The sequence below is a fragment of the Narcine bancroftii genome, chromosome 1 (genome assembly GCF_036971445.1).
Source record: "Narcine bancroftii isolate sNarBan1 chromosome 1, sNarBan1.hap1, whole genome shotgun sequence".
In the NCBI taxonomy this organism is placed as follows: Eukaryota; Metazoa; Chordata; class Chondrichthyes; order Torpediniformes; family Narcinidae; genus Narcine; species Narcine bancroftii.
In genome coordinates this window covers 352,864,469-352,878,759 of record NC_091469.1, presented here as the reverse complement: position 1 = coordinate 352,878,759, position 14,291 = coordinate 352,864,469, and the positions used below count along the sequence as shown (strand labels likewise).

Sequence of the window (14,291 nt, the reverse complement as noted above, 5' to 3'; positions counted from 1 at the left end):
CCAATTGTTTCTTTATCAGCATATTATTAAGGCAAAATACAATAAATTAATGAATATAAATACATCACAAGATCCTGGATACTTACTTATCCATTCTGCCAACTGCTGTTGGGATAAATTTCAGGGCATTGCATGAAAGGTTGAGCTCTGAAAGAGTTGCAATATCACACACAGCAAATGGAAATTCCCCCATGTGGTTATTTGACAGATTTAGACTTTTCAGCTTCATGAATCTGCAGCATAAATTTTTGAAGGAGTTAAATGTAAAAGCATAACAACATCATGCTATTAAAGGTACATTGCATGCAGTAAAGCAATGAACTAATAATTACTCAAAAATTTTAACTTGCAAAGAATCTTTCATTTAAAGGGAGGCACGTTTAGCGTAGCAGTTAGCACAACGCTGTAACAGCATCAACAACTGAGATTTGAATCTGACGATGTCTGTAAGGAGTTTGTATATTCTCTCTGTGTCTGCGTGGGTTTCCTCTGGATGTTCCGGTTTTGTCTGACCCTTCAAAATATATCAGGTTGTATGTAGGTCAATTGGGTATAATTGAGCGGCATGGTCTCAAGGGCCATTAGGGCCCATTTAAAATTTTAGGTCTCTATACAATAATCTCCAAAGAGATTACATCTTACAATTATTGAGGACTCTCTCTTTAATGAAGTTCCAACATTAGAAAAGCGGATATATATTACTTATTGTACTTTCAAAATAAGGCCTTCGGAACAGAGACACCATCTAATTATAACAACAGGTTTTGTTCAAACTGGATCATAGCTCAACCATACCATGGCGTTTATGACCTGAGTGGGGCTGAGAATGCATCTAATGTGCAGTTCATATGCTTAAAGAGACTAATTACATTGGCCAAACACTTTGAACACCTTTGGGTGTATTTTATGGATTTTGCGCTGCTGATTACCCAAATATCCTTAAAATTTTCCTATCACATTTTTAAAAAAATCGGATCTATTTTTGAGATTTCCTGTCATATTTTAAGTCTACTTCAAGCATACAAATCATTAAGTGCAATATGTCATTGAAAATTAATTTTCTGCATTCAGACTTGGACTTCTTCTCTGCTGATTTTGTGATGAATATGGTGTAAGGTTTCACCAGGACATTGCAACCATAGAAAAGCAATATCAGGCAACTGGAGTCCATCAATGCGAGCTGACTATTGTTGGACACCGACACGAGAGGCATCATAGCTGAGTACAAATGAAAATCAGCGATAAAACATTTTTAGGTCAATTGAACGAATGCAATGTGTCAATATCATTATCAGATTAAAATTGCTATATTCAATAAGAGATCATTTAACCTTTCTCCAAATTCCTATTTGACACATCAAATCTGAAATTATTTTTGAGTTCATCTGAAGTTGTCCATCATAATCTACAAATTTTTTTCAGGAAGCAAACCTTCTGAAAAAAATTGTTGACTCGATGTTACATTTAATGAAACATACGATAAAAGATTGTTAAAAATCTGTATTAGTCTCCATTTTCTTCTGACATTAGACAGTAAAGAAAAAAACACCATTCAAGCAAATGTACAAATATTAAATGAGACAGTGAAAACTTTTTTCATGCTGTTTGGTCATGTATACATATACAATCTTTTTGGAAGAAAATTCAATTGTTTTTAGAATACCTGTATAAGATTAAAATACTTTTAGATCCGACAGTATTTTTATTGGGTAGTTTGCAACCTCTGAAAGGCTTGGGATTAGATAAGTTTCAGCTTGCTTTTGTATATTTAGCTTTATCTGTAGCGAAAAAATGTATTGCTAGTACGTGGAAAGATACAAATATGATTGATATTAATAGATGGCATAATGAGATGAGATATTGTTTAATAATGGAAAAAATTACATGTTTTGCGTGATAATTATAATTTTTTAATTAATAAGTGGTTGTTATATTCAGAATATTTACATTTCAATTTACTTTGATTAGATATTAATATGTATATTTAATTTTTCTTTAATATTTTTTCTTTCTTTATGCCTCTCCTTAGGAGAGTTGGCTGAAGGGGGGGGGGGAATTCTTTTCTTTTCATTTTTTTTCTTTTTTTCCCTATATATAAAAAAATGTTTATGGTTAATTGTTGTAAATGTCATATACTATTTGTTTTTTGAACAAATAAATAAAGTTTAAAAAAAATGAGACAGCAACATCACATTGATTAGCTCCAAAAGCAAAAATTAAAATCGTGTGTATAATTGACCTATTGTATAAATTGCTCTGTATTTCCTGTAACATCCTGTACTATTGAAAACAGATGCCACAGTTTACTGGGAAAATAATTAAAATACACATTTTGAAATAGGATTGTTAAGGGTTAGTATTGCTTTTATGTCGGGAAAAATTATTTAAAGACTTAATGAATTATATACTACATTTTGAACAACTTCCACTGACAAACCAAATGGTGAAATGTGAATCATGCAACCAAAATAAACATTTAGAAAGCAATCATAGTTTTCCTTTTATTTAAGATAATGGTTTTCAAAGTGCCCCCTTAAACTCACATTCTACCATAAGAAAAAGTTTGAAAGCCATTGTTTTAATCGTACCTAATTGACTCATTATGTGCAGTTTCATAACTCCAAAGGAAATAGGCCAATAACAATGTTTCTCAAGAAAAATATTTCAGTAACAAATGATCAAAAGCAGTGGTTCTCAACCTTTCCTTCCCACTCCCATAATACCTTAAGCAATCCCTTACCAATCACAAAGCACTTATGGCATAGGGATTGCTTAAGGTGGAATGTGAGTGGGAAGGAAAGGTTGAGAACCACTAGTTTAAGACATATAATTAGCAAAAGTATAAAGGTTAGTGTTACAGGCCGAGAGGACCCCAAAACCCAGCAGCAATAGAAATTCACCAAGACAAATGGTTACTTTAACAAAAGTTACTTTTAATTTTCTTTAAAACATAAAAACAGGATCAAACTTTAACATTACCATTAATTTAACTTAACCCCCTTCTAATTCTAAGTGTAAGTGCATATAAGTTCTTTGATTCATAGTCCAATCTCACTTCTCACTCCTCCAAGTTCACCGGTATCAGGCAATTCTTATACTATGCCCAGAATTTAACATTTATGAATTTTTACCAAGCTCTGGTGCTTAAAGGTAATTGGTTACCACTCAAGAACATTCCTGTTGGTTTCAGAGAGAGATCTGTTGCTCATTGGACACACACAAACTGATTCCCTCTGATCAGTCACTTCAGTGTCTTGCCGAAGAAACTTGCCCCACCATTGTTTTCAGAGAAGAGTGTTCATTCTTGGAGTTGACGTGTATTGGACAGACAGAACTAATGGATTTCAAGTGGGCCTTAATTATTCAAGAACTGCTGAGGAAGCCATCTTTTTTTTAAATCAAAGCGACTTAAGCCTCTTAGAGGTGAGGTCAGAGGTTGTTATGCATTTGGAATGGTTTTGAAAAAGGAACAGAATTTTGATAGAAATAAAACTAATGGTCATGTGGTTTCCAAGAATTGGGACTCACCTCATCCATGTTGTAACCATCACATAATTTGGAGAAATATATATTTTACCAAATTCAGACATTTTGAGTTTAGCTTTGGATCAGTTCAGCTTGGAGTTCACAGAAACCAAAACCCTGTCACAAACAGGGTCTGAAAACTTGTGAAAGACAGGGTTGAGTTACACTAACAAGAATTAGTGCTGTTTGTTGTGTGTTAGTCCTAGAGGAAGGGGAACACAGAATCAGTGGCTATTGAATTTATGAAGACCACTTTGCTGTCTTTTTGGAAAAGAGGACAGAATTCTACTGGGTCTATTTTTGTGTTTGGCTACTTTGTTTAACCCTTGTCTGGTATGTGACTTCATCATGGAAGAAGATAACCACACTTGTTTAACCCTTGTCTGGGTTTGTGAATTCATTGTGAAAGAAAATAGCCACATTCGCTGTTTTTGATAAGAAGGCATTATCATGTGGAAAATATAATTGTGAGTAAAAGAGAACTGAAGATATAATGTTTAAAAACACTTTATAATTACTTCTGAACAGAGAATTTATGACCTTCAAGCAGGACTAAAATGATGCTGAACTTTTAAAGATTGACTTTTCAGATGAGGATTTTGAATTATACACACACATATATATACATATACATACCTACATATACATACCTACATACACACACACACACATATATATATATATAAATATATATATATAAATATATATATATATATATATAAAAATATATATATATATGCATACACACACACACACACACACACACACACACACACACACACATATATATATATATATATAAATTTACATTTGCACATAGTGGGGTTAAGTTTAGAGTTAAGTAAGTTTAAAGAAAAGTAAGAAATGTTATGTTGTTAATAGTTTAATAAAAAATATTATTTTGAATTTACCATTGTCTGGTGAATTTTCCATTGCTGTTCCTATGTTAGTGCAAACAAAAACTCTTTAATCCCAAACATAATTAAAAGGAGTGTTAGTGTGTAGCTATAGCATCTGTTCTTTAAATGGTGTCATGAGATCTTTTTCAGGCAAGATAGCAGAGAATTTGATCTAATATCCTAAATGAAGATCGGCAACGATGGCAGTTTTATAACGTCTTGGTACCAGACTGAAATAAATAAGGCTCAAGAGGTCCAGATGGAAACAGTGAAAACCACAGACCAAGATGAATGAGAAAAAAATTCAGAGGAACTGAAGGTTTTCAACAAAAAAAAATTAGATTTTCCTCAATGAGAAAATAATTGTTAATGGTTGTTTTAAGGTTAAAAAAAATCCCACGTTAAAATCAATCCTTTTCCCTCTCCAATCTTTTTATGTTGCATTGTGAACAGAATTCACTTGCAAAGGGAAAGAGCTGTAATTAAAAAGTAAAGATTCCACTCTCATTTTAATCATGATCTTTTGCTTGTCAAAGTCTTTCTTATTAGTTTTTATCCATGTTGATTTTCTCTTGTTCATCACTCCCTTCATCAAATCACTATTTCTATTTTATGCAAGCTCTTCTCTTCAAGCAACATTTGAGAATGACCTACTGACTTGAACCCACTAGAAGCAGATTCTTTGCAGTAGAAAAAGTACATCCGAAATCAAGCTTTAGGAGGGATGACAAAATGTCGTAACTATCTTAATAGATTCTCTCACATTTTCAAAAACGATACATCATAAGAATTAATAAATTAAAAGAATGAAAATTTTCATTATCCAGGATCAGTTTCCTCTTTCAGTTATTCACCTAATAGCTAACAATTTTAATTCTAATTTTATGTATTTTTCTTATGTCTAATCTCTGACTCACTTTGTTGATGTGCAATGAGTGAAATTTGCTGCATTAAAAAGTGTGTGAATCATATATTTTATGCATCCATACATTTCTTGAAATTGCTAGGATTTTTTTTTACAGCAGTGTAAAGGATAGGTCATTCTATATGTGCTCTTACTTAACACCTGGTCCCTTTTGCAGTTAGTGGTGCAAATTCTGAAATCACTGGGGAAACTAAGGACTGCTAAGATAATCTGCTCAAGAGCAAAGTCATGAATACTTATAAATAGAGTACCAAACAATTGCTTACATATGACTATGAAGACGGATGGGTGTATTTTGAAATGAATGCATGCCATCCAAATATTTAATCCTATTGGACTACAATTAAATATTTAAAATATCACCAAAAAAACATTATTTGAAAATAAAAAATAATTACCTTTGAAGATCACCCAGTCCTCCATTTGATCCAGGCACTGAATTCTGCTTGAGAAAATTCTGTTTAAGATTCAAATGAGTAAGGTCCTGGCTATAGAAGAGGTTATTTGGGAGCATTTCCAAGCTGCAACATGATAAATCGACTGAGCTAATTCGCTGGGACACAATCTGAAAGAACAACAGGCATAATGTTTTCTCATTTTTAAAAGCCCACTTCTCTGATACAACAAATGGTTATCTTCTGAAAACTAATGTTGCTGGAAAATTTTCAAATGGATGAGTTGTTAGAGCTTTCCATCAAAGCCTCACTAATAGATGATGGGGCAATTAAAAATAATCTAAGCTATTTAACTTCGTAGGGCACATAGATTTCAAATTGATAAATTTCATCAACATGTACAATGCATACACATAACTACAATTACATTAATAAATACAATTACATTAGCTATTCATTGCTTAAATTAGAGTTATTATGTTAGAGGAGGAAACTAATTGGCTCAATAAATACAATGGTGGCTCCTTCCATAGAGCAAATATAATCAGGTTTATTCTCTCACTCTTTCACTGAGCCTATTAATTATTTTCCCTTAAATGTCTTTCCAATCAACTTTTGCTTCCACAATCTCGCAAGCAACGAGTACCCAATCATTTTGACAATGTAAAAAAGTTATTTCTAAAATCCCCTGCAACTTTGGCCCAACACTTCAAAGGTGAAACAGAAATATGATTCATTTATGCTTATACATTAAAAAAACCTCCAATACAAGCTTGGGAAATAGGGCCTAAATCATTATCTATGATTAAAGTCCATGTGTGATGTGTGATGATTAAGAACACAACTGATCTCAACTATCTCAAAAATGAAATGCTCAACTCTATTTTAGTAGATTAAAACAATAATGGAAAACCCTGCAGAGGATTAAAAAAACCTACCACTTTGTACTCAAGTCATTAAGTACATCAGGAAGAAAATGGGAGATGAAGGAGCAAAAAGAAGTAAATCATTTTTTTCGGGATTATTTTGCATTCATTCAATGCTATATTTTATACAAGGATATTTTCTTCTCTCCACCCTGACTCAAAAAGAATTCAGTCCCAATGCACTGAAGAGGCTAGAATGTAGCAAAGGTGAGCATGATAATGGAATTGTATCATATTGGGAGAATGCAGAAACAGATGTGCCATGTGAAAGCCGAAATGTAAAATAAATGTATTTTACAAATATACTGGAATCCATCAATTTTCATCATGTCAAAGCTATTTCAAGCTGCCAGACATTAAAACAATTGTCAAGATGAAATCTGCCTCTCCCTTGTTGCCCAGATGACTGGGCATGGAGTTAGGATGGAGATGGTGCATTAGAGAGAGTAAATTGAGATGATAATAACGATAGTTCATAGTTCAAATTATTTTGAACTGTTGGTAAAGATAGTAATATTGCGTCTTCAATGTAACAAAGAAAATCACTTTTTTATCAGAATCAGAAGCAGAATTTATAACGTGAACAAGTCACAAAATTCGGTGATTTGCTGCAGCATCATAGAGCAAACATTCATATAAACCACCTTACAACAATAAATAAAACAAATAGTGCACTTAAAGTAAGGCAGTGTCTTGGGTTCATTGATTATTCAGTAATCTGATGGCAGTGGGGAAGAAGCCGTCCCTCTGTCACTTGTCTTTAGGCTCCTGTTCCTTTTTCACCGATGGTAGCAAAGTAAAGAAGCCATGGCCTGGGTGGTGGGGGTCTTTGAGGATAGAGGGTGTTTTTTTAAGACATTGCCTCTTGCAGATGTCCTCAATGGAGTGGTCTGGTGCCTGTAATGTCAGAGGCTGAGTTAAGAACCCTCTGGAGTTTTTTCTTGTCCTGAGAGTTGGCGTCTCCATACCAGATAGTGATGCAACCGGCCAGAAAGCTCTCCACAGTACACCTGCAGATGTTTTTGAGAGTCTTCAGTGACATACCGAATCTCCTCAAACACCTCACAAAGTATAGCTGCTCGCAAGTGTGGTGGAACACGGTACTGTGGGCATGTCCAGGCATATCCTCACTGGGCTGGGCAGGCTGACCCACCTTCTGTACCTGTAGCCCCTCCCTATTAAGATCCCCTAATATAGGCTGAGAGCCCTAGTCTCCTCCCTCATACCTGTCTTGGATGTGAGCCAGCAGCATGTAGAGGCATGCTTGGGTTTTCTGATTAATAAAGCCTTTGACTGCTTGCTTTGTGACTGTGGGTGGTCATTAATCGCGCTACAATTTATTCATCAGAATTTTTAAGTGCCGTGGGCAATAAAACCATTTCTCTCTATCTACTCTTTTTCTGGTCTTTGTGGTTTTAAGTACTTCTATCAGATCTCATAGAATGTCTGATTTCGAGGGGGAACATTCCAACCTCTAAAATGCATCAGAAAATCATTCATTCTTGGAATCATTTTAGTAAATCTCAACTGCACAATCTCCAAAGCCTTTTCATCTTTCCTGATGAGTGTCATCCAGCAATGGATGCAATACTCTGGTTGTGGCCAATTTAGTTTAATAAAGGAACATCATGACTTCCTTACATTTGTACTCTATGTCTTTATTTAATTCCCAAGATCCAATATGCTCTCCTACCTTCTTTCTCAACCTGCATTATCACATTAAATGAACAAATATCACCAGATAGCTGTTTTCACTACTATTTTTTCAGAAAATGAAGCCTTCAAATTTATATTGTCTTTTCTCATTCTTCCCATCAAAATGTAACAGTTGCAATTTCTCAGGATTATATTTCATCTGTCACCTAGTGGCTAATTCTACCATCACACTTTTTTCTCTTGGTTTATTACCATCTTCTTCACAGATTACCAATTTTGTAATTTAATTGAAAATTCAAAAATTGTGCCAAGTAACCCTGATACAATCTCTCTAGGAACTCAAATGTACATTTTTTTCTATTTAAAGTAATATTAATGTTTCAGATAACAACCTCTCATCAGACTTTATGGAGTCTAAAGAAAGTCTATGAACCTGAAAAATTTGCTGTTTCTCTCTCCACGTATGTTTTCCAGTCTGTATTTGCAGTATTTTCTATTTTTTTAAATTATTTCAGATTTATATCACTTGCAACTTTGTGTTTTCTTTTCACTATTACCGAGCCAATTTTATACCCATGCTGCCCAAATCCCTTTTATTCTGTGGCCTTCAAACTTGATGGCAAGCCTATAATATGGCAGAGAAGGGGAAAAACTTCCATGTATCTGCAAACAGCCTCTCCCGAGTTCAGGTCTAATACTATCAAAATAAACCATGCCCTAAACTGTGGACAGATCCTACCCTATGCCATAACTATTTTAAAACTAATAGAATTCAAGATTCAATTATTATCATAGAAATAAAACAGTGTCATATTACATGAAATTTATTTTTGCCTGCTACAAATCAAATCTGTATAAGTTAAAGAAGAATGAGATTATTGAGTGTACTCTGAGCGGTGATGCCATATTATGGTCGCTGGTCACCAAATGCTCCCACTGACACTTCAATCACTCACTTAGCAAATTCTTCTTAATCCCTGCTTTTTTTCCCAAACTTTCCAGAATGCATATTATTCTGAAATATTCAGGACCTGTTTCAGACTCATTTCTAAAGAGTCCATGGTCCTTTTATGACATTATAACTCCAGGTATTTAACCAGTTGGCCAAATTCACTCATTCACTCAACTACTCTTTATGAAAAAGAATCCTTGTTTTATGGAAAAATATTCATGCATTCTCTTCACAAATGATATTTCCATCCACCTCGCCCAGTGCAGTGAAATCATTTAGGAGATGAATGAAAGATGGTATCCAAAAATATGGTTAAAGAAGAATGAGATTATTGAGTGTACTCTGAGCAGTGATGCCAAATCAGTTTAAGGTTATTCATGAAAAGACAAAGCAGAAGATACAAAGAAGGCTATCTTTGAAAAAGCAGTGATAAATCAATGTGCAGAGCTAAAAAGGCTGCATGGACAGAAGCTGCTTCAGAGAGATTTGTGGACAAGAGAAAGGACTGAAGTTGATGAGATGGGTGATGGGCAACGAAGAAGACAAACATGGACGAGTGGATGAGTGCCAGTAAAACAGGATTGAGTTCGAGGAAAGGATGTGAATAATGCTTTTCATGTGTTTATGCTGACTTATGAATGATGAGTATAGACATTACAAGGCAATGGTTAACTTTAACTTGGTTTACACGTCGAGGAAGTGAGAGAGAGAATGAGAACTGCATTTATAATTCAAATTCTCTTTAAATTTAATCTCCAAGGACTATTTTTGATGCTAAGTGAAAGTGCTACACTGTTACCCAGTTCCTAATTAGTGGCCAATGAGCTGTGCACCTAAAACTGTGTCTGTCAGAGGAACACCTAGAACAGATCTGTCCACAGTAGACAAAAAAAACTTCTAATGTTACTCTCACCGAAGACTATTCTGTTATCACATAGTATACTGGAAATATAAAACTGGTGAGCAATCTTTGGTAATCTTTTACAGATGACAACTACCTGTATAAAGAAACTTTGAGAAACTGTTCTCATGGTTCTCTGGTGTGCTCAAATAATTATCCAATCTTCAATCACAGCATGCAGAATGCAAAAGTTGGCTTGCTTTGTTGCCAAAAGCAATCATTAGAAACACAACGTTGGGGTTAAAAGCAGATCCACACACAGACTCACCTTTGAAGCTTGCCTTAACCAGCGTAAGTATTCTGGGAAAAAGTCAAAACTGATGTAGTAGCTCTGACCCTGTGGGCCTGATGAACTGAAAGCCAAACAGTGCTGGTACTTTTTCACTTCTTCCACCTATGTAAAAAGGAAAATTAATCCATAAAGCAGCGCACTTTACACATCTCAAGCTACTTCAATGAAATGTTGCAGATCTTCTGTTGACATGAGATTTCTAGCTGTCCCAAAATAATCTTCCTTTTAGTGTGGTCCTCTGTTAACCCTGGAAGCCTGTACAGCATTGTGCAGCCTAGGGCCTTTTAACTTCTGATGAGAGACCATGCTTCTAAAACTATCTACTTGCTCAAAATAAGTTAGAAGACAATTTTTAAAAAATCAATCAAAAAAGTTTAAATAGTTATTGAAATCAAATAACACTGCTTTTCTTGCCCAAAGAAGAAAACTTTTCATTTTAACAAGAAAGCCAAGTGTTGAAATTGGCACTTCCTTATTGAATAGTTATATAGCACAGACACCACACCCCAACTCATTCATACCAACTAAGGTATCACTTGGCTGTTTTTGGCCAATATCCCTCCAAACCTTTCCTAATCATGTACAAATCCAAATATTTTTAAAAATTGTATTATCCTCTCCTGCTTCATCAGCTCATTCCAGATGCCAATATATTTGCTACTCAGATCCCTTTATTAAATCTTTCCCCTCTCATCTTGAACCAATGGCCTCTAGTTTAAGACTTCTCTATCTTGAGGGAAAAAAATGTGCCCATTCATTTTATCTGTGCACCTCACAATTTTATAAAACTCTGGAGGTCCCGCCTCAATTATCTTCATTCCAGTGAAAACAGTGCCAGTCTATTCAGTCTCACCCTCCAATTCAAGACACAGCATCATCCTTGTGACTCTTTTCTGCACACTCTCAAGCTTAATCCCATCATTCCTACTGTGGACAGTGCAGAAGATTACTGTAGGTTGCTATGGGATACAGGATGCAGAGTTGGATGGAGAAGTAACAGATATAGTTCAATCCAAAAAAGTGAAATTAATTCTCGAAGATCGAAATTAAAGTGAGAGTACATGGATAATGGCAAAATTTTTAGCAGTGTGGAAGAACAGAGGGATCTCAGCACACAAGTTCATACATTCCTCAAGATTGCCATGCAAGTTGATAGGATGGAAGGGTGGGTACCTGGAATGTACGACTGGGGGTAGTAGTTGAGGCTTATACAACCAGGACATTTAGGAAAACTTTTAAAGAGGAACATCGGTGTCAGGAAAATAGGGGGTTATGGTCAGTGAGGGAGGGAGGAGTTTGATTGATTGTGGACTAGGTTAATATGGGTTGACAAAACATTGCGGCTGATGGGCCTGTACAGTTCTGCTTATGACTAAATAAACCTGGTGAAATTCAAACCATTCAGAATTCTCTACAATTTACAAAGTGATAAATAATTATTTTAAATTTGTTTTTAAAATGCAAACATTATTTGTGGAATACATAAATGATAAGTATTGCCACTATACCTTTCCTCCAATCAAAGGCAGTACATGCATTTTGCCAGACTGGCTGTCTTTCACAGAGGAAACTATCAAACAAGTGCCACACAGGATAACCTGGCGCCTGGTCCACTTGTGAAGCTGCATTTTCCCCTTACGAACATTGAACAAACCACTCAGCTGAATTCGCTCCAAATGCTCAATGTTGTAAGGCTTTCCTGGAAGGCAAAGAAAACAATTAACCAATTGGTCTGGGTTAGGAGGGAGGGGGTAAGATTAATTACTTAATTTGCAAATGGAATAAAAACAATTCAGAAGGAAAATAAATGAGAGTAACAAATGGAACTGGGTTAACTTATTATTGCTAATATCAATGAACAGTTGAGATTTCAATGAGCTATTGGAAAATACGCAGCAAATGTATACTGGAGAGAGGACAGACTTCCTGAACATTCGAATTTTCATTGACAGGTTTGACAGCTGTTGAACCTTGAGGGAGTTTCATCAGCTGTCAAAACCATTCCCTCAGCACAGGTAACCAATTGCACAGAATGAGGCCCAATGATGCATGATGCTGCGCCACCCAATGTTCTGGGAGCCAGATTTCTAATGGAAGATTCAGCCCACGACTCTATTGTAGTGCCCCAATAACCACTCAGGGTATCAACCAACTTCACAAAAGCTGAGAATTGACCACGTCTTCTTCCCCCCACCTCCACTGCAGGATTGTCCCTATGCACATTTTCTAGTTTGCAGAGGATATTTCACAATGTTTTCTTAAGCAAAAGTTACATAAGATAAGGAAGCTAATAATGTATAATTGGTAGGTTTGAAGTCATGTGTAGGCCAGAGTAACAATGTTAGATTTTCTTCCGAGTTGCAACTTTCTAGATTTCTAATACTTCTGTAGAAAATAACTGGATATAGTTTCCAAGAAAAAATAAATTCTTTCAATAATTTTATCACAATAAACCAAATAACAAAACTTCATATAAACTATCAAAATCACTTCTCTTGCCTCTGTCCTTCTAAATTTCAGATTTATTGTGAGAGTACATACATGATATCACATACAAACTGACTGTGCAATCCAGAGAACAAAGAAAATAATAAAGTGCACAAGTAAGAGTCCTTAAATGAGACTCTAATTGACTTTGTCGTTGAGGATTCTGATGGTGGAGGGGTAGCCCCCATTCCTGAACCACGTGGTGCAAGTCTTATGGCAGCAGCGAGAAAAGAATGTGTGCTGGGTGGTGTGGATCCTTGATGATTGCTGCTGCCTTTCGACAGCAGCATTCCCTGTAGATGTACTCAGTAGTGGATGTGTTTTGCCTGTGATGTCCTGGACAGTGTCCACTACATTTTGGAGGGCTTTATGCTCAGGGGTATTGATGTTCCCATATAAGAATGTCATTTTTTTTGAATTCAGGTAGAATTTAAAATGATCGTTAAGTCGTGGTTTCATTAGTTTTTGTTGTTAATACCAATGCTTGTTTTCCTCCCACCACTAATGACACTCAGACATGAATCATCCAAGCCCTTTACTATTTTACTCTCTTAGATCCTGATAAGTTCATCCTTTTCCCTCTGTGACATCATGGGACATTAATTACTGTAGTCATTGTGGAGAAATAACACTTATAAAAATAAAACCTATGCAATTAATGTTTATTTTGTTTCTAGCCTGAATATACTAACTAATCCCTTCGTACTGACACATGCCAACAGATTGATTGCATTCTTATAGCTGGCACAAATCAGTACATGTCTAAATATAGGAAAAGGATGAATGACTCACTTCTTGTTACTAAGAATGTAATTGGTGGAAGTACAGTAACAGCAGAAAATGCTGCAAAATAAAGCTAGCAAGGTAACAAGAACTTAAATATCCTGAATAATCTTAAATAGTTTTAAAAGCTATTTATGAGAAATTTCCTATTTCCCAATGAGAATCATGATAACCTTATTTGGATCTTAAAAAAATGCACATTTGAGAAGAATCCTGTAAGCACCCAGAAAATGTAATGATTAATTTCATGCACACAGACTATTTGAAAATATGCAAACAATGGTGTGAAATTACTGAGTTTCCACACTTGCAAATCCACCAAATGGGCACAAGCCAAGTGAAGATTACCATATATTTCAGTGTACAAGTCATGAAACCCTTAAAAAATTCTCAAAAGTGGGCGGGGGTCAACTTATACACAGGATATATCTTTGAGACTAAAAAAAAGATTGACGTCAATTTGGCATACAGGTCGAGGCTGGAAGCACCTCCCCACCACCAGTGCCACCACTCCCAGACACCTCCCCACTGCTGGCTGCCATCATAACCA

The 14,291-nt window shown here is 35.4% G+C and overlaps 1 protein-coding gene across 2 annotated transcripts in view; it reads right to left on the bottom strand.

Annotated features, from left to right (window-relative positions):
• phlpp1 (PH domain and leucine rich repeat protein phosphatase 1) overlaps positions 1-14,291 on the bottom strand; it is a 186,697-nt gene that overhangs the window by 62,932 nt on the left and 109,474 nt on the right. For both annotated transcript variants that reach the window (XM_069910973.1, XM_069910981.1), the window contains exons 2-5: positions 11,980-12,170; positions 10,448-10,573; positions 5,748-5,914; positions 87-233 (exon numbers count right to left, since the gene is read on the bottom strand). In XM_069910973.1, coding sequence (XP_069767074.1) covers positions 87-233; positions 5,748-5,914; positions 10,448-10,573; positions 11,980-12,170 — 631 coding nt within the window. The remainder of the gene's footprint in view (positions 1-86; positions 234-5,747; positions 5,915-10,447; positions 10,574-11,979; positions 12,171-14,291) is intronic.